At 37.3% G+C, this 20,130-nt stretch overlaps 1 protein-coding gene across 1 annotated transcript in view; it reads left to right on the forward strand.

Annotated features, from left to right (window-relative positions):
• Positions 1 to 20,130, forward strand: part of SLC12A5 (solute carrier family 12 member 5) — a 66,686-nt gene that overhangs the window by 40,948 nt on the left and 5,608 nt on the right. Inside the window, exons 10-25 of the mRNA XM_072403801.1 lie at positions 1,649 to 1,747; positions 4,146 to 4,203; positions 5,828 to 6,002; positions 6,272 to 6,390; positions 6,535 to 6,633; positions 6,854 to 6,973; positions 7,367 to 7,471; positions 7,599 to 7,767; positions 9,809 to 10,004; positions 10,374 to 10,543; positions 12,879 to 13,010; positions 16,089 to 16,196; positions 16,894 to 17,016; positions 17,141 to 17,325; positions 19,573 to 19,587; positions 19,706 to 19,839. Coding sequence (XP_072259902.1) covers positions 1,649 to 1,747; positions 4,146 to 4,203; positions 5,828 to 6,002; positions 6,272 to 6,390; positions 6,535 to 6,633; positions 6,854 to 6,973; positions 7,367 to 7,471; positions 7,599 to 7,767; positions 9,809 to 10,004; positions 10,374 to 10,543; positions 12,879 to 13,010; positions 16,089 to 16,196; positions 16,894 to 17,016; positions 17,141 to 17,325; positions 19,573 to 19,587; positions 19,706 to 19,839 — 2,007 coding nt within the window. The remainder of the gene's footprint in view (positions 1 to 1,648; positions 1,748 to 4,145; positions 4,204 to 5,827; positions 6,003 to 6,271; positions 6,391 to 6,534; positions 6,634 to 6,853; positions 6,974 to 7,366; positions 7,472 to 7,598; positions 7,768 to 9,808; positions 10,005 to 10,373; positions 10,544 to 12,878; positions 13,011 to 16,088; positions 16,197 to 16,893; positions 17,017 to 17,140; positions 17,326 to 19,572; positions 19,588 to 19,705; positions 19,840 to 20,130) is intronic.

Here is a 20,130-nt window from a genome sequence, read left to right on the forward strand (position 1 = left end):
CATCAGGTTGCACAACTAAAGGGATGCAGAGGCTGCTGCTATCTTAGTTTTCCTGGCAGCTGCAAATGACATTGCTGGACAGAATAAACAGTGTTTCATACTGCGATGGCGCACAGCACAGAGTCACCGGACAGATGTGCATTTCCTAACAGCACCCTTCACATTTGCAGGTGTTTCTGTGCAAAATGTCAAAAGTTCACAATATCTATCTCTGCTTTACCTAGATTATATTATGAGTCTAGCACAGTCTTTGTTAATCTTCTTATTCCAGAGGAACTCTTAAAATCATTTTCAGGTATCATGAGCCTCTGCTATATTTAATCAATGGGAAAACTGCTATTTGGATTGGTTACTAGTGGGAAGAATGCTTCTCATACTCCTGTGATAAAAAAGCCACCTTTACAAACAGCTAAAGACCTCCTTGGTTTTAAGCAGCTGGCTCTTTCAAGTGGTGTTGGCCCCAGAAATATGCAGGCGGCATTTTACTGACCATAGTTCAAGGAACCCCTGGCAACTTATGGAGGAACTATTGTTCCAGTGAACAAAGGTTGAGAATGGCTAATATAGCACATCAGGCTACCTATCTCTTGTTAGTAGCTGGACAAAATGATGTACCATGGGCTTGAATGGTTTTTAAAGCCCATCTAAGAACAAGAATGTAATATATTGCAGCTTAACAGTCCTTAGGTATGGTAGCTGCATTCTTTTTGGCTTTTTTCTCCTAATTTTTACCTGGTGATCCTGGCATTTAACCCCACTTTGTTGAGAAGGAGAAGGGAAGTATTGTGTGATCTTTCTATAGGACAATGTTGACTAAAAGAAGAGCAATTGAAGTAGCATGGAAAGGAAAAACTGAGCTGTAAATAATATATATAGCAGGATCATAAGGTATTATTTTGCGCTGATCATACAACTCAAACATAAAGCTTACAATGGTTTCGACTTTTTCACAATTATCCATGAATGTAATAAAACTCTTTTACATAAACCATTTTTTGACAATGTTGTTAGAATAAAAAGAAGCTTACAGTGCAATGGATATGTTTTTGATTACCACCTCTTTCGATGGCTTCCTGTGTATTTGACTTAACAGGGAGATACAATCTCCGTTCCCCTCTTCATTACACACAGCTTGAGGTTTACGCCGACCCCACCTGCCTTGCGTTGATTAGGAAAGGAGTATATGTAGGAGGATGTAATTTGAGCATGAGAATATTCCGCCTGACAATATTTTTTTAATCACTTTTCACAGTTTGAGTTAATTGAGCTTTAATGAGAACCTATGTTATCACTTCTGCCTGGTGATTAATAAGCAAATTCTTTGAAAGCAAGCACCTCTAGCTTGGTAAGGGAATGGTGTGCTTTATCGGTAGAAGCAAATGTTATTCACCCATCAAAATATCTCCTTCTACATGGATGTAAGCTACTAAATGTGGACATAAGGAAGCCAAGCAGGCTTTATAACTAGGAGCAAAAACACCTTCCCACCATCAGCTAAATTAAGGATCAACTGGGGTGAAAAACAATTAAATGTGTGAAAGGCGGGATGTGAGTGAATCATACGTAATGCATGTAATTTATACATTGCCAAATCACATAGCTTTGCAAATGTTCTCTATGGTACTTATATTTTTCTTTTTCATTACAGGGATTATGGCTGGTTCAAACAGGTCTGGAGATCTCCGTGATGCCCAGAAGTCAATCCCCATAGGAACCATTATGGCTATTGCTACCACTTCTTTTGTGTGTATCCTTTTATTATAGTGGTCATCAGACTATAATAAAGGCAGGGCAGGCAGCTGTAGAATTTCAGTGCTTTTCATGCTGTCCCATTCAGCTTTGCAAGTCTTTAGACTCTCTTTAGAGGACAATCAGCAAAGGCATGTATTCTTCCCAGTAAAGATTTTCTTTTTATAAAGAAAAAATAAAGGAATTATGATTTGTGGATCAAAGAGGACAAACACCTCTTATAAATGTAGACTTAACTATGTAGAATGTTATTGTCACTCTCTATCTGTATATGTAACAAAATATGATACAATTATAAACTATTAATAAAGGGTTGCCCACTCATGTCTTTGGTGGCTGTGATCACCCCTTTTAAACAGTGTGATTGAAACAAACACTCCCAATCTAGTTTAAGGGACTTCTTGTCTATGGCATTTTCCACTTTCAAAGTGGTAAATGCTTTCTGGTGATCCAAGGGGGAATCCTTTATATCCAGATAAACAGTAGTAAGTGATCAGTAGGGATGAGCGAGATGGAATTTAAAGAAATCAAAATGTTTTAAAAAATAAATATTAAAAAAAAAAAAATTGCGGGCTGTGCTGATTAATGAATGCAGCGTTGGCTGCATCCATTGATCAGCTCAGTGTGCGATCCCTGGCACTAGAGGTTAAGTGGGGACAAGTCTTCCCATTCAAAACCTCTAGTGCTCTCTGATTGGCTGAGGAAAGCTTTCCTCAGCCAATCAGAGAGCACTAGAGGTTTTGAATGGGAAGACTTGTGCCCACTTAACCTCTAGTGCTGGGGATCACACACAGAATTCCCAGGGCTGCATGAACGAATGCAGCCCTGAGAATCCACTGTGATCCAGGGGCACTAGAGGTTAATTAACCTCTACTGCCCGGGGATCGCAGTGGAACTGCAGATGAACTCTCAATAGAGTTTCTTCATTGAGAGTTCATCTGCAGTTCAGTTCCCATGGTCACTGGGCTGTACTTGTCCCTAGTGATCATCAATCACAAACTGGTGGTACTGAGATCCCAGCTCTATATTAGTGATCAGCATGATCTCTGGCTTTTTGACGCCCCTTTACAGATCAGTTACTTTTAAGTATCACCATATATCAAGGTAGTCATTTGAATCCTGTGGTACACCATAGCTATTGCCAAAAAAGCTGTTACTGTTTAGGAAGAACCTTGTAAAAAACTATGTGTTTCAGCACCTAATAAAAAGTGCACAATTTTTATATGGGCAAATTGCTGGGAGTGTACAGCTATGTAAAATCCAATTCAACAATGCCTTCCAAATTCTATAAAAAATATTTATCCAACACAGACAAAACACAATAATCTGTGTACACTAAACCTTATGCATGATCCAGTCAAATTAGAAGGAACAGCCCAGGCCCCATGGTACAATTAATCCATCAATGGTAGTCATAAAATGCATGATTTGCTATATACAAATACATATTAGCAAGAAAATAAACCTTGAGCTGTTCTGACGTTGAGAGCTCGCAACATGTCTCCTTGTTGAACAGAAGTTACTGTAAGGCACATGGCCATGTAGATCAACAGACCAGAAATGTACACAGCTTATCCCTGTAGCCTACTGACTGAGAGGAGGTGAAATTCTGAAGATTTCTGAAAATCATTTAGCTGTTCCTTTTGAAACACAAAATCTGTGTACAAAAACACAGAAGAGTGAAGGCAAAAGAAGACCAAATGGTCCTTTGAGTCTGGACCCCTTTGTTAACATTGTTATCTGAGGTGCTTAAGATTTGGCCCAAGAGTGGTTACCTCCCTTCATACAATTATCCTGTTTGGAAAAACTGACAAAAAAGCTGTTTTCTCTGTTTCTACTTTAGAAAAAAAAAGTTAGTGTTGATTTATTCAGTATTTCTACTGGAAGTCTGTTCCAAACAGCCGCAATTTTGGTTAAACAGTACTTTCTAATATTCCTTCTTCTCTCAAGTTCTTCTGAACTAGCATGATAGTTTGATATTGTTACTATCTTTGTTCTTTATTTTCAGTGTGTATGACGCCATTTATGTTTGATTTTAGGAACCTATACATGTTCTTTGTGGTAACACAATATGTGACTCAATTCACTTTTTTTCAATGTACAGTACTTGCTTTGCAGCATAGCACAGCTCATAGTATAGTCTACATCAGTTGACACCCAATACTGCTACACTATACAAACCCTATGAATACCTTGACCATGTCTATTGAAATTTTATTCTAAAAGATATTGTTATACAATAATTTGCCTTGCATACATTGTTACAAAATATATTATAGCAGACTCCCCTCTTCAAATACAATTTTTTATCCCCCTGGCAAAACTAATGAAAGCCACTGTTTAACTATCACAACCACATTTAAAATTTTCTGACTTTCTCCTTTACAACTGTCTAGATATCTCCTCTGTTATTCTGTTTGGCGCATGTATCGAGGGGGTTGTCTTAAGAGACAAGTGAGTATTCTAAAACTTTATTTAGATATATTTTATTTACCAAATCTAGAATGCATTTACAGTACATGTGTGGCCTTGCTATGGGTATTAAAGTATTGGTATTTACCATTATAATGTGATTGTGCGTTTAAACAAACCATCAATGACCTTTGAAGTTGCAGGTGCCATGCAGAAATATATCCTTAAAGTTCATAAGAGACACAGACATTGGTAAAGTCAGGTGTTGGCATTCTGCTCTAATCATTTCCTATTAAACCCCACTGCATTAAAATTAGTGATTAGAAGGCTGTCAAGTACTGGAAGTGCAGGAAGGAGGAAGTTGAGATGGTGAAAGTGCTTTTGCTATACAATTGTTTAGAATGCATTACAATGCATTGGCAATAAATGCATGCAAGCAATGGCAATAAATGTTGGACAATTGAAGTGCCCTTACTGGCCCCTGAAATAACCATATTGAACAAAGTCCAAGTCAGAAAAATCAGGCCCCTCTAAAACACTAAATCAAAGAGAGACAGAAAAGTAATACATGTGTGGTCTAAAGCAGGATATAAATATCAACAGTGTAAAATAGAGTTAAGGATCACGTTAAATGGTTAAAAGATGAAATCACATCAGATCCAACTTTCACTGCTGACCTTTTGTCTCTTTCAGTGCTGGACCTTTAGTTTTTTAAATAGTGGCACATTGTAGCTTTCTGATTTTTAATATTATGTTTATTACCCAATTCTACTTTCAGCTTCTTTTATTTCATGTGATGTCTTTTATGAATCAATAAAATACAGTTAGGTCTTTAAATATTTGGACAGAGACAACTTTTTTCTAATTTTGGTTTTGTACATTACCACAATTCATTTTAAATGAAACAACTTTAATTCAGTGGGTTGAACAAAACGATTGCATAAAAATGCCTTTTTTTAAACACAGTCACTTTATTTCAGGGGCTCAAAAGTAATTGGACAAATTAAAAAGCAGAAAATAAAATGTTCATTTCTAATACCTGGTTAAAAACCCTTTGCTGGCAGTGACAGCCTGTAGTTTTGAACTCATGGACCTCACCAGATGCTCGGTTTCCTCTTTTTAATGCTCTGCCAGGCCTTTACTGCAGCGTCTTTCTGTTGCTGTTTGTTTGTGGGCCTTTCTGTCCGAAGTTTAGTCTTCAGCAAGTAAAATGCATGCTCAATTGGGTTCAGATCAGGTGTTTTTCTTCACCATGGAAATGATTCTGTGATCATCCAACACTGTTGTCTTCTGTGGACGTCCAGGTCTTTGAGTCAATTGTCCAATTATTTTTGAGCCCTTGAAATAGGGTGATTGTGTAAAAAAAAGGCTTTAGTTCTCTACATTTTTATGCAAGCTTTTTGTTCAACCCACCGAATTAAAGCTGAATGTCTGCAGTTCAAATGGGACCGAGTTGTTTCATTTAAAGTGAATTGTGGTAATGCACAGAACCAAAATTAGAAAAAAAGTTGTCTATGTCCAAATATTTATGGACCTACTTGTAGTTTGCCTTCATCATAATCAGCTCAGAATCGATTTTTCAGATCCTCTGATATTTTGATGAAAAAAATTTGCTTTTTATATGCATCATTTTGTGCAGATTTTTTTCTTACTGACTCTCTTGCAGGTTTGGAGAAGCTGTAAATGGGAATTTAGTGGTGGGAACATTGGCCTGGCCATCCCCCTGGGTCATTGTGATTGGGTCCTTCTTCTCTACATGCGGAGCTGGTTTACAGAGTTTAACAGGAGCACCAAGGCTTCTGCAGGCCATATCTCGAGATGGCATTGTGCCTTTCCTAAGAGTAAGTCAGACACATATATATATATTTTATATCTGATTTTTTTTCCTGTTCCTGTTATCCTATTATCTGCCCATTGTAATGTGACATGCAGGTTTGTTCTTTCTCTATATTGTTCAAATTATGTTGCTCTAAAATGTATGTTTAAACTATAAACTGAAAGTTGATGAATCTTGAAAAAAAAGCATAAATCGAACTCTAATGTATGTGTTGGGTTCCAATATAAATTTTAATATGGTAAGGTATGATTTTGTTCCTTTCTATGTAAACAGGTATTTGGCCATGGAAAAGCAAATGGAGAACCTACGTGGGCCCTCTTGCTGACTGCTTGTATCTGTGAAATTGGCATCCTCATTGCATCACTGGATGAAGTTGCACCTATTCTTTCCATGTATGTCTCCTGTATCTTTGGTCTCAGTACTTACACTTCTCTTTTTTTCAATACTTACTTAACTTACCTCAGATTCTTCTTTACCCTTGAATTTCACCTAATTTTCTAGCTTCTTTCTCTTTTTCTTCTTTTCTATAACTACAGGTTTTTCTTGATGTGTTACATGTTTGTTAACTTGGCGTGTGCAGTTCAGACATTGCTCAGGACTCCGAATTGGAGGCCTCGCTTCAAATATTATCACTGGTGAGTGAGAGCCAACTGCACTAAAATAAAATAGACAGATTGTTTGATATAACCCTAAACTAGAAACCTCCACACCCAACTTTCCATTAAAAATGCCTAACGGAAGGCAAGTGTTTCAAGTCAAAATTTCATTTTAGAGTTCGGAAAAATAAAATGTTCTCTGGTTCTTTAGACCAAACTCCCAAAATAATAATGATTTTTCTGCCTTTCTTTCCCATAGGACCCTATCTTTTCTTGGTATGAGTCTTTGCCTTTCACTCATGTTTATCTGTTCCTGGTATTATGCTCTTGTAGCCATGTCAATCGCTGGTCTTATCTACAAGTACATTGAGTACAGAGGGTGAGTACATTTAAAGCAACTACACACATATAATTTTAATTTTGTAAATTGCCTGCTAAAAAGTCATATTTAACTACAGGGACATGATGTCAAAAATCAACATCAAGTCAATAGGACACCAACCAAAAAAAACATTTTTATATATTTGTATAAATGTTTACATTTTTTGTTTTTCAAAGACCAATATATTTTAGATTTTTGAGTATAGCAACATCAGACTCTAAGCACCAATATTCCAATTTCAACATTCCCAACTAACTTCCCCTTTAATATTAAACACAAACACTTGATAATGCAAAAAGTGCACACATCTTCTTGTTTAATGGTATAATGGTATGTGTGTCTAGGAGAAAAGACAACAAGGGGGTTTTTACATTATATTTTTGTGTTCAGGGCCGAGAAGGAGTGGGGAGATGGAATTCGTGGCCTGTCACTAAGTGCTGCCCGGTATGCTCTTCTTAGGTTGGAAGAAGGTCCTCCACACACCAAAAATTGGAGGTATGTGTAGGCAGCATATGTGCTAAGTTGCTTTAGTCTTCTTTAAAATTTGTCATTAAGTCATCTTTAAAATTTGTGAAACACTTGGGATGAAATTTTAATAGCTGTCTTTTCTGTCTTCTTGTAGACCACAGTTGCTTGTTTTGGTTCGAGTAGATCAGGACCAAAACGTTGTTCACCCTCAGCTCCTTTCCTTGACCTCTCAGCTGAAAGCAGGCAAAGGTCTAACTATTGTTGGCTCAGTGTTGGAAGGGACGTATTTGGAGAACCATCCACAGGTCCAGCGTGCTGAGGAAGTAAGGAGCATGTTATACAATGATGTATTTAAATTCAAACTCGAGCCAATGTTTCTGTTTGTGTATGGATAGATTTGAGAAAGTTAGAACTTTAGTTAAGTATTAAAGTATAGGTCCAGCTAAAATGTTTTCTTATCTTTGAAAAGTTTTACCAGTGGGAACATTTTTACTGATATCCAAGGCTCTGTGAGAGAGATTTCCCCCACTTTTTTTCCTGTTAAAAACAATTTAACTTTAAAACAGTAACACAGACATAAACAAAAATTAATTTCTTTTGTACAGTCGAGGAAAGCTAGAACTCCTGCTGTGTATTTTTGTTGCTATTCCTGTTGCAGATTTTCTACCTGTCTGGTGAAACCGTTCCAAGCAGTACAGGAAGTAAGGAAAAAATGTCCTAGAGACATAGAAAGTAGTAAAAACCAGATAGAAGTCCTAATTCTTTCCCATTCTTATCCACAATTTAAACTAAAGGAATTTTTGATTAAAGATACAGTTTAAACGTTGTCTGGGCTGTGTCCTAGTTTAGGAGATCTCTGTTCTCTTCCAGTTCTATCTCACCAATAGGAGGAATTGGTAAATCCCATTTTATCAGGATTTGGTACTTTTGAACCAAGTACTTGACTAATAAAATTGGATGGACCTTGAGGGGTAATTAGTTAAATGAATTGAGCCACGTGCTGGTTAGGTTTAAAACATGCAGTGAGTAAAGATGGCCCTATTACCAGTATATAGTTGTATGTTAGATACAATAGAAAGAAGATTCCTCAATTGGGACTTATTTTTGTTCATGAGCAATGCAAAAACCTTTGTTAGAGTTGTTTTGATCTCTGTGTCTCAATAACCATGTGTTTCCACAAACGTCCTGTCAAAGGCATAGCTGTCAGACAGAACTGGAAGAGAACAGAGATCTCCTAAATTAGGACACAGCCCAGACAAAGTTTAGTAAACTTCAATCTGGACTATACTATCTGCTTTTAGTGGTGTTTCTCTTCTTGGACAACCAGCTTATGTTTTATCGAACACCCTTTATATTGAAATGAAGTATGGAGAATTCTCCCAAAGTTGAATGATGGCAATATAACATTCTCAAAGGCTAAAAGTATGATTGTGTAATGCGCCTGGGCACACAAACCACAACCAACTCCAGATATCCTTGAATCAGGTTTATTCAAAACAGCACAGCAAGGGTTAATTTCAATCAAGCAAGGTACAGAAGGATAAGGCAAATGCAGGTCAGTAACAATCCGAGGTCAGGGCTGGCAGCAGGCAGAATGGTCAATAACAATCCGAGGTCAGGGCTGGCAGAGTTCAATCAGAATTAGTTTCAGACCAGGTCACTGAGGAGATGACAAGCAGATAAAGTTTAACATACACAAAGACACACCCAAGCACACTGTGGTAACAGAGGCTATAGCGGGCAATGGTGTAATGGACAGGCTCTCCTTAAATGGCCAGGATGTCCAATCACCTTGCGCCACCTGGCACTGTCTGATAGGAGACTGAGTAAATCCCCTGCAGCTGATTGGCCGCAGGGAATTCAAACTAAGTCTGTCCCGCCCTAGGGCGAGGCAGCCGAGTGCCACGCCCTCGGGGGGTACAAGAGGGACGCATGGTGACACGCGCACCTCTTCCCACAGTACCCCTAGGACGTGCACTACTTTGCACTTGCAAAGGAGTGCTGGGAGCAGGAACCACATCCAAAGGGATGCAAGGGCTGCTGCCTGGCTGAACAGTACTTTGGCCAGGGCGGATCCCTCCGCCTGTAGAGACAGACAAGCTGGGAGCAGGGCAGCAGCCTCGGCCATGCTGCCTGCTACTGTGGCGTCCCCCTCTGTGGCTGGGAACCCCAGGGACACCGCGGGCTCGCAGGGCGGGTAAGTTCCTTACAGATTGATGGAAATGTTTTATTTGATTTTCAACTGATTCAATGACTTTGTTCAAATGATTAACAATACTGCATATAGCTTGCTTAATTAATTCAATAAAAAAAGATGTGAGTGAAGTTGGGTTTTAGGGTATTTTTTTTTGTTTATCAAACCAGTCGATCCGTCGTCTTATGGAAGCTGAGAAAGTCAAGGGATTTTGCAAAGTGGTCACTTCTTCAAACATTCGGGATGGTATTTCTCATCTGATTCAGTCCAGTGGACTTGGAGGACTGCTGCATAATACTGTCCTTGTTGGATGGCCTCGGAATTGGAGGCAGAAGGAAGACCACCAGACCTGGAGAAACTTCATTGGTAAAAAAAAATGTTACCTATTATCTATTAATATATAGCAGGTATCTGTTTGTTCTAATTTCTAGTAGAAGTATAACCTTACCTTTACTAAGTCTCTCAGTAGTCCCATAGTCAACAGTGCTAAACCTGACTCCTACCCCCTATATAGACCATCAGTCATTAATTTAGAGCAGGTAAGGAAAAAAACTTAAATGAATAATTAACCGTATATTATTTGCAAGAATTGTCAACTTTTGCAAAAGCTTCTGTAGACAATGTAATAAAGTTCAGAATTTGCTTCTTTGAATGACACAGACATCCAGGCTTTAGGTTTGTCTATTATTTATTTGGATTTGTGGCCAATGTTTCTACTACTTTTCATTTTTACAGAGCTTGTAAGAGAAACAACTGCAGCTCACTTAGCTCTGATCGTTACCAAAAACGTCAGCATGTTCCCTGGAAATCAAGAGAGATTTTCTGAAGGCAATATCGATGTTTGGTGGGTTGTCCATGATGGTGGCATGCTGATGCTGTTGCCATTCCTACTACGTCACCATAAGGTAATTATCTGTAAATGGATGAAATATAGTTTATTATTGGACAAAAGGAACCTTGTATCTGCATTTTATATTTCTAAATTTTTAACCTGAATTTACCTTCTATTTCTTTCAAAGGAAAAGTAATGATAAGCTCCATAGAAATAGGAATTCTTGATAAGTGTTTTTTTAGAACAAAATATTAATGTTCACACTCGTTATTGGTTAGCTGAAACACAATAAAAGTAACAATTAAATAATTGTCAGTTAAGCCAGCCATATACAGGTCGATGAGTGCATGACCAGGTAAATTATCCTCCTTAAATATTTGTTTACCTGGATTACCATGTACCCATTGTGGGAATTAGCTTGACAAATGGTAGGCAACTAGCAGGACTGGATGCCATATCAGGGTTTTATTGAAAAAAACAACAACAAAATCATCCCAGGAGGAAGGCTTAATGTAAACTGGGTAAAAATCAAACACACAAGCACTTTTCTTCAGCTGTCCCGTGTCTATATCCATTTTCAAATAGGCAGAAAAACTAGAGTCACCTTGTCTGTATAGTCTTGTCTCTCTCCCTCTTTCCGTAGAGTTTTGTCTCTGTCCCTCTTTCTGTACAGTCTTGTCTCTCTCCCTCTTTCTGTAGTCTTGTGTCTCTCTCTCTCTTTCTCAGGAACACAGTGGAGCTGAATGCTCTCAAGCCCTCTCCATTAGGGTCTTTTTCCTCTTCCTCACACAGACCACCTGTCTGTGTCTCCAGCACATCCCTCACACAGAGCACCTCTCTGTGTCTCCAGCACATCCCTCACACAGAGCACCTGTCTGTGTCTCGAGCACATTCCTTGACTGAGCTCCTGGCTCTATGTTATATCTCCACCCTCAGTACCTCCTCATCAATTATCTCCCAGGTGAGATTCGAGATTCGTCCACCTGCTAGTTCCCACAGGATAGGAATCCTGTGCAAATATCTCTACTCTCTAGTACCTTTCCTGTTGGTTGCCTAAACCAATAACAAAGATTCATCAATGGGCTTCCCCTAACCCAACTAGGGAGCACTATCTGCTGTTTATACAAACAAAGCAAGACATGTTGTTATATTAAATGGTTGGGACCAAGGTATGTAGTTTTAGAGAAGAGGGGAAAGGCCAACATTTTGCTTACAATTGGCTTTTAAAATTATTTATGTTGAGGTGGGGGGCTGGCATGAACGGTCTTTAAATCCTACATAATAATATATTGCAGATTGTTAGTTTTTAGATATGATTACTGTGTTAGTTTTTCCAAGCTTAGAACCCACCATTCCACGTCCCCCCTCCTATTTTGTGCTGCCTCCCCACGTATTCTTTATTATTACACAGTATTTATATAGAGCCATCATATTGTGCAGCGCTGTACAAAAATCCCTAGTCATGTCACTAGCTGTCCCTCAAAGAAGCTTACAATCTAATGTCCCGATCATGGTCAAATGTCTTTATTACAGTCTAAGGTCAACTAATTGGGGGAAGCCAATTAACCTAACTGCATGTTTTTTGGGAATAAATACCACTTCTTAGAATGTAAGTTCTTCCGGGCAGGGTCCTCTCCTCCTCTTGTTTCACTGTCTGTATCTGTCATTTGAAACCCCTATTTAATGTACAGCACTGCATAATATGTGGGCGCTACATAAATACTGTATAATAAATATAGTTTTCTGCAAGTACAGAAATACCTGATGTACCCTTTGAACTTTGGAAATCCTATACAATGTTTTCCCAAGTATCATTTGTGAACTAAAAATGGAGGAGGAGGTGTTTGTAATCCAAATCAGGATAGAAGCAAAGATGACAACATTGCTCCTCCTTAAATACAGTACGATGAGAAAGGGGTAAAAAGTTTAGATACACATTACCAAAACAAACATCCCTAAGATAACTGTAAGTTATATCTAATGAAAGAAGCCTATTTTAAAAGGCCAGTTAGCTATTCTTTAGGCCTATATGTAAAGGTACAAAACAGGATGGTAACACGATATAACAAAAAAAAAGCAATTCAGTATTTTTGGCCTGCTAAAGAAAATGGAACAGCATTAGTTATCTCTTACGCATGTAAAATAGCTGCATATATGGTGGTCATTTTCTCATTTGTTAGATAAATAATTACTGGCACTTTCTTAATAACAACTGTGGGTTAGCTGAGAAAAAACAGGTATGATTCTATTTCATTATGCTCTTTCATTTCTCTTACAATTACTGGAGTGCAATTTAATGTAAATGTAATTCAGCCATTATACTTGTTAACACAAAAACCCAGGGCTTCCAATAAAAAGACCATAATCTTGTCTCAAGTGAACCATTATATGTGCCCTTTCTACAAAAGGTCTGGAAGAGATGCACGATGAGGATCTTTACCGTGGCTCAAATGGATGATAATAGTATCCAGATGAAGAAAGATCTGACTACCTTCTTGTATCATCTGAGAATTATTGCGGAAGTGGAAGTGGTGGAAATGGTGAGTTTTATTCTATTAAATCTGTATGTTATATCTCAAGTTCCTGAGTTTCTCCTTAGACTAATTAAGCTGGACTCTAGATATATACAGAAGTTAAAATGCTGTGTACTTCTGTCCAACTAAAAATGTATACAGCTCTTTCAAACAACACAGCCAGGAAAATGTCACTACTAGAAACAGTATCGAATACAATGGTGTACTCTCCCAATCCTGAACATTTAAACAACAGTGAAAAAATAGCCGCAGACTGATAAATTCACCTGTCTGCTCTTTTCCTATGAATATTTGTCATTGACATTTGCATGCAGCACACTTGATTGGCACTGATTCGTGATCCTCTGCAAGTCTGAGTGCTGCTGTACTGGAGTTGCATTTAGCTCATATTATGTGATATTCAAATACTTGCACTAGTTGATATTTTAAATACAGTTAATAAATTATCTATACCTACTGAGCTGCATAATTGTGAACATCTTAAACTGATTATCGTCAATAGCGGAAGTTTACCAACTTGGCACAGATACAATAAGAACTCTTGTATCTTTTGTACTTTTGTATCACAATGCATTTTGTTTCCTTAAAAAAATATATTTTCAAGCATGTCACTAATATGTCTTTTTTTGAAAATATAATTTAAATGCATAAGAATGCATAGACAGTGTATGTAGTATTACACATGACTACTACAGGCAGTTGTGTAAATATAGGCTAACACTTGAAGTTCCCCACCATTCAATAGTGCAATGCCATAGCCTCAGCTATAACAGATGCTCTCATTTTATGATATCAAATGATACAGCTTAATCAAAGGCAAAATGGGCCATACCTATATAATCTGAATGTATCAATTCTAGGGACTTCGCAGGCACTTAGAAATTAGGATAATTCAAGACCTCTTCATCTCTGTGCATCAATATTGGACACAATTTACTTCGTTAGCATTTGCAAATTGATGTGTAAGAATAATATAATTGCCTGCACAACCATTTACAAGACAGGTTACGACCCGATACCGCTCCCAGACACCTAACAGATAGATGCCAGTAGGCACTCAGAGGCAGTAAACACTGTGTCTATTGAACGCTAGCCTGAATTTGGCCTAATTGTACATTAAAGTGACTATTGTTAGAATGAACTAAAAAAAAAAAAAACCTTCAGAATCCAACAATCTGATGCCTGCTCCCCTGCTGTGGTATTTTCCACCGGATTCTTTATCACTACAGGACACAATATTGACTGAGCCTGGCGGATCGAAACATTAAAAACTGGCATCTAATCTAATCTCCTAGAAGTGTTAGATTTTGAAGATTCTTTAGGTTAAAGTTCTTCAAGGAGTGAAAAACATCAGACCGGACTGATTTTTAGCATTACCTGTCTTCTTTGAAGGACACTTTTATGTTTATTCTGCCAACAAAATTGATTGAAGTTGGATTTTTTTTTAATCTGTTAAATGAAAATGTTTAAATTATACAAAAAAAGGCATAAACAACGAGAAATTTAAAAAAAAAGTGCAAATGATATTACTTATAAATATACAGGAATTCAACTTGTTCTTTTGATATTGATTGTTCAATATAAATCTTTAGATCTTTCAAAAAATCATAAATAATTAATAATTAAAATCATAAATAATTGACACCTAGACTGATGTGGAACTTTTAATATTATTTACAACAATAAACTGATAATAGAATGAAGCTTTTGTACAACCTACATACATACATATACGAGCATATAGCATCACAATAGCTAGATAATTATACAGGATTCCAATCTTATAAAACTAGCCCAACAAACACAGATCTGTCACCTATTCTGTGAATGTTAAAACCTCTCTCATTTATTTAATTACTGTCTGTGTACCCATTGCCAGTCACTAGAACAGAAAGTGAAAGGAGAGCGTCCACCCCATTCTATAAATTTCTTGCTGTTATAAATACTCAAACATATTTTAGCATATTTGCCTTAGCTCTTTATGTTTATTTTTTTTCAATAACTAATTAAACCCCACACTGAAAAGACTACATGACCATGGTAAATACTATTGCCATCTTCTTCCTTGTTTTCTGTATTGACCTACCATTGATGATCGGATCTTGGACTTGCACACATGGACATGACAAAGCTTATTTGGGGATTTATTAAGTTGTTTTGATAAATATACGTTAGCATTTCTAAATCAATGAATATTTCTTTATATAAAAGGGGAATTTACTGGGAATATGTCAGCTTTCACTCAAAAATCAATGAAACGCTTTTTTATTACAGAAAGAATGAGTCAGAACCTCTTCAATGGTTTTAGTATTTAAAAATGAGAAAGGATAAAAGTCCCACAGCTATTTTTCACCAATGAAATACATTTTTTATTTTCCATGGTATAACACACAGCATTTTTAACACGTTTCAGGGGCTTACTGATCCCCCTTCATCAGGGCCTAAAGAGCAATGACAAGGGTAAGTGTCCATAGACATTCTTTTATAATGCTGTCTTTTGCTATTTGAACACATTAGCATTTGAATAGAGATCACATTTATAGATAAATAGCTATTCGAAGGCTAATGAAAGCATTTGAATTGCAAAAACGGCATTTAATGTGCCACATTCAACCTACTTTGATGGCAGTTCAAACCACCTCAATAAAACATTCTGCACCAAAAGAAAAGCAGCACAAAGCAAGTCAAATGCAACCCCTGAACTGCCATGTGCACTGTTCAATAAAAAAGTCATTGGGATTGTGATGATCTGTGTTTGAGGTGTGTTCCAAAGAAATGCAGGAAAACAATGCCTATGCACACTTACCCTAATGCACACAAAGAGTTACATCAATAGACAAAAAAAAAACATATAACATACTATGGATACAATAAAGCATTAAAAAAATAAATGCAATTACTTTATTCTGCAACACACATATATATATATACCATTTTTATTTTATTTTCCTGGGTTTTATATCGGTAGATTTATTGGAATTATTATTTATTCGCAAAAAATATTTTACACAATTATGTAGTTTATTTTCTGTTCTGTATAAATAAATGAAAATGCTGTGTGTTTATGTGTTTTTTTCTTTTTAGCATGACAGTGATATTTCTGCATACACTTATGAGAAGACTCTAGTGATGGAACAAAGATCACAAATCTTGAAACAAATGCACCTCACCAAGACAGAGCGGGAAAGAGAGGTAACTTAACCTAAATCAGGTAGTAATTCATATAAATTTACATTTTCAGGTAAGGAAAAGCCCAATTTAGAAACTCAGGAAAATCAGTGTTTTCATAGCAGCCAATTTTTAGGCATTTCCCTGTCCAAGTTATTAAATTACCTTGGTAAATCAGTATATAGAATGATTTATTATCTTCAGAGAACTAGCCCAACAAACACAGATCTGTCTTATAGTCTGTGAGGGTTAAATCTGTTTTCATTTTTTAAAATTCCTTCCTGGGATTCAAAGTGAAGGGAGACCGCCTAACCCCAAAACTTTTATGTGAATAAACTTTTCTCTGTACACAAACACTCTGCTGCATAATAACTTATTCTTTAGGCTAAGGCCTTTATTGTTTTTTTTTTAGTAGGCAATATCTAGGCATTGCCCTACTCTAAGAAAGTTATTAAACGACTTGAAGAACCAGTGTGGCGCTGTAGACAAAGATCCATTACTGCACATGTTTTTTTAATGCAGAGGATTTTCCAGTTGTTCTGGGGTCTCATTGGTCCTATTTGTCTATTTATTAGACATGTCAGTAATTATCAGTCAGTGGATATAGATCAGCCTTATAGCAGGAGTTCTTAAAGACCTAAAAGTTATTTCAAGGGTTTCTCTCATGTTTAAAAGATTGAAAAAATCTGCTTTAAGAGGTCTTCCAATCCCTCCTATACAGATTCAGAGCATTACTGATGAGTCCCGTGGATCAATCAGGAGGAAGAACCCAACAAACTCCAGGTTACATTTAAGTGTCCCAGAAGAACAAGTGGGAGATTGTGAAGAAAAGGCGGAGGAAGAGGTAACACTATCATTAATTTGGAGCCTCTGAATACTTAAGACCTTTGTTAAAAATTGCAGCTGAATTTCTTATCTTTCACTATACATTTTGTGTTTCACTAACGCTAAGGGTTTGTTTATTTCAGGTACAATTAATACATGATAAAAATGCAACAGGTTCCACCCCCCAGTCTCCTCCAGAAGAGCCAGACACCACTCAAGAAAAAGTACATCTAACCTGGACAAAGGATAAATTCACAGCAGACAAGAACAAAAGTAAAAGTCCTAGCAGCACTCCAGAAGGAATTAAAGATTTTTTCAACATGAAACCGTAAGCACAAATTGTAGATTGGTTGTCTGTATCTTATTTCTTATAGGAAATTTTTGAAGAATATTGTTCTAAGGCCCACACTAAGGGCTCAATTTATAAATGAGAGACTCAGACATAGCCTTGTGGGAATCATCAATATCGATGTGTTTCAATGGCAGTACAGCTAGTCTTGGGGTTAAGGACTTCGAACATACGGACGCCTCCTAGATACAAACGAGGCTTCCCTGCTCGCTTCTTCAGATCAGAGGCTTCAAGGGGGGAGCGGTTTGCATGACTTGTAGAAGAAATCTTTTGATAAACATGGCTGAGGTTGTGGTTGATCTTAGGGGGGTGAGCTCTTTCTGCAGCCCCTTGTAACTCTTTATTGACCAAGACAAACTCTGCAGTTGTTTCTTTTTGCATATCAAAGCACAGCTTGCTAAAGCAAGTTATTGAATGTCTAGGCTCTATTTTAACTTACAGTGAGGATTTTTTACAGCAACTGACACCATGCTGCCTAAAAATATGTTTATTATTAGGAGACAAACATCTGTCCTAATTGCATTTCTAAAATATTTGTACCTGTTCCGACTTACATACAAATTAAACTTAAGAACAAACCTACAGTCCCTATTTTGTATGTAACCTGGGGACTACCTGTAAATGAATATTTGAGGGAATGCCAGATTACCTGCTTTAATATTAAATTGAATTACACTATGGAATAGGTTATGTTGCCTTAACTATCAGTACATACAGTCACCATATCAGAAGTGTCAATGAATGGCTTTGTCGACAAACCAACCATAACACTTACATAAACTCTATATTTTCCAACAAAGCCATGTGAGCACACTACCTCAGCACTGACATGGTAAATACTGTGTTACATCAAATCAGACACCAATTAAATCCAATCCATCTCTCATGCAGCAGTCAAGAATTAGAATGGCTGTCCATTTGGCCCTACTCTACTACTTTTCTTTTTAAAACCCACAGTAACTGTACATTTTAGTAATTTTGTGATGGTGGTTATGTTCAGTTTTTAAAATTCTATAGACATTCCTTATTTTTTAAATATATCTGTAAGGACACAGGCAATTGGCCAAATAACCAAACACGGAGTAGTTATAATTTGTAATTTACTAAGCAGATATGAAGCAATAGCACTAATGAGTACAGAATGGCAAAGACCAGTCTCCTCATGGAGTCAGCTTTAAAACCAGAGAAATATGGAGTATTCGGGGAAATGCCCCTGTAACATGTAGTTACAAAGAATAGCCACGAGATGGAACTATACCTACAGACGGTGTAACAGTTCAGCAACAGTGAAACAGTGAAACAGTGGAAGTACTTGTGAGTATTGTCTCTCGCAATGGAGTTCTTTGATAGCACAGGAGAACACCTGGAGAGATACAAGGCTGAAGGACAACAGATCACCACACTGAAATTAGAATAGGTAGCAATTATGAAAGTACTTCTTGCAGTAACTGGGTCTTTCCCGATGAAGCTGCATGTTATTCGGCTCTCCGGTTGCCCACACACTGGCTCTGACACTGGAGGACTTCTCACCTGGATGCAAATCACTTACCCAGATACTTTTGCCCAAGGTACCTCTCTGAACACCCTAGAAGATGAAGTCCTGAATTTATAATCCTGTGCATGGAGAAGCCAATACCAGGGCCTGCACCCCCACTATAGGTAGACACCCTGTTACATATTTTCAGACATGAACTAAATTCACACCCAGATCTTCCTTTTTCCCGTTTGATCATGATGGTGAAGCCATCACAAGGCTTGAAAAATTATTGAAGCCCAGTTCCTATTAATGTAGTCAGAACTACTTTTCCCCATTGCCTAAAATTTGGTGTGGGCATGCTCCCTGGGGTGAAGACAGCAACCCCACTTTGCTGGAAATAAATCAAGGTATGAGAAGTGCAACAGAGGATAGGAATAGCTCTAAAGATAGGTCTGAAACCACTGGCTGAAACTTAAGTATAGCAAAAGTTCTGTGTTGTAAGGCCAACATGTTAATGAGCACACTGGATTTCTAGTATATCAGCTGGTATTTTTTTGTACTTGTAAAGTTTTATTTTAGAATAATTGGAGAAATGGCAATGTTTTGCAGGCAATGTGCTAAAAATGATTTTCTTCAAAATTTTCTAAACATAGCCATTGTACTGCCGTGCTGATATATGTAAAAGATATTTGTCAAGAAAAATTTTTGTGGCTAACAGTTGTTTTTTTTTTCATTTTTGCAAACAAAAGTGAGTGGGAGAACTTGTAAGTCTTTTTCTCCATAATTTTTAAATATAAATATTTATTTAAAGGTATATTAGATTGCACTTTGATCATGTATTTTTTCAGCACACTTACAGAATGTGCTTTTGTTTTTATGCAGGAACCAATCAAATGTTCGTAGGATGCACACAGCGGTTAAACTGAACGAAGTCATAGTCAAAAAATCTCATGATGCAAAACTTGTTCTTCTCAATATGCCAGGGCCACCTCGCAATAGGAAAGGAGATGAAAACTGTATCCTTTTTTCTACCTTTTTAAACTCCACATTTGTTCAAATGTCCAATATTTGTTGCTTGTTAGTGGTTGCTTCTGGTTATAGGAAGGACTGCTAAAAAGACAGGCTGAAGGGCTACTGATGAGCAACCTGTTCAGTTGTATGGGGAGGGGAGAACAAGTAGGAGGTGCCCTGCTACAGGGACTTCACTTGTCCCTATTAGTGGTCAGTGGTTTAATAATCTGACGCATAGGACGTGGGACATCTATACTGATACTAGATTTTCAGGAGATGATCACAAACATTTGTCC

Source organism: Pyxicephalus adspersus, chromosome 3, assembly GCF_032062135.1.
Source record: "Pyxicephalus adspersus chromosome 3, UCB_Pads_2.0, whole genome shotgun sequence".
Lineage (NCBI taxonomy): Eukaryota > Metazoa > Chordata > Amphibia > Anura > Pyxicephalidae > Pyxicephalus > Pyxicephalus adspersus.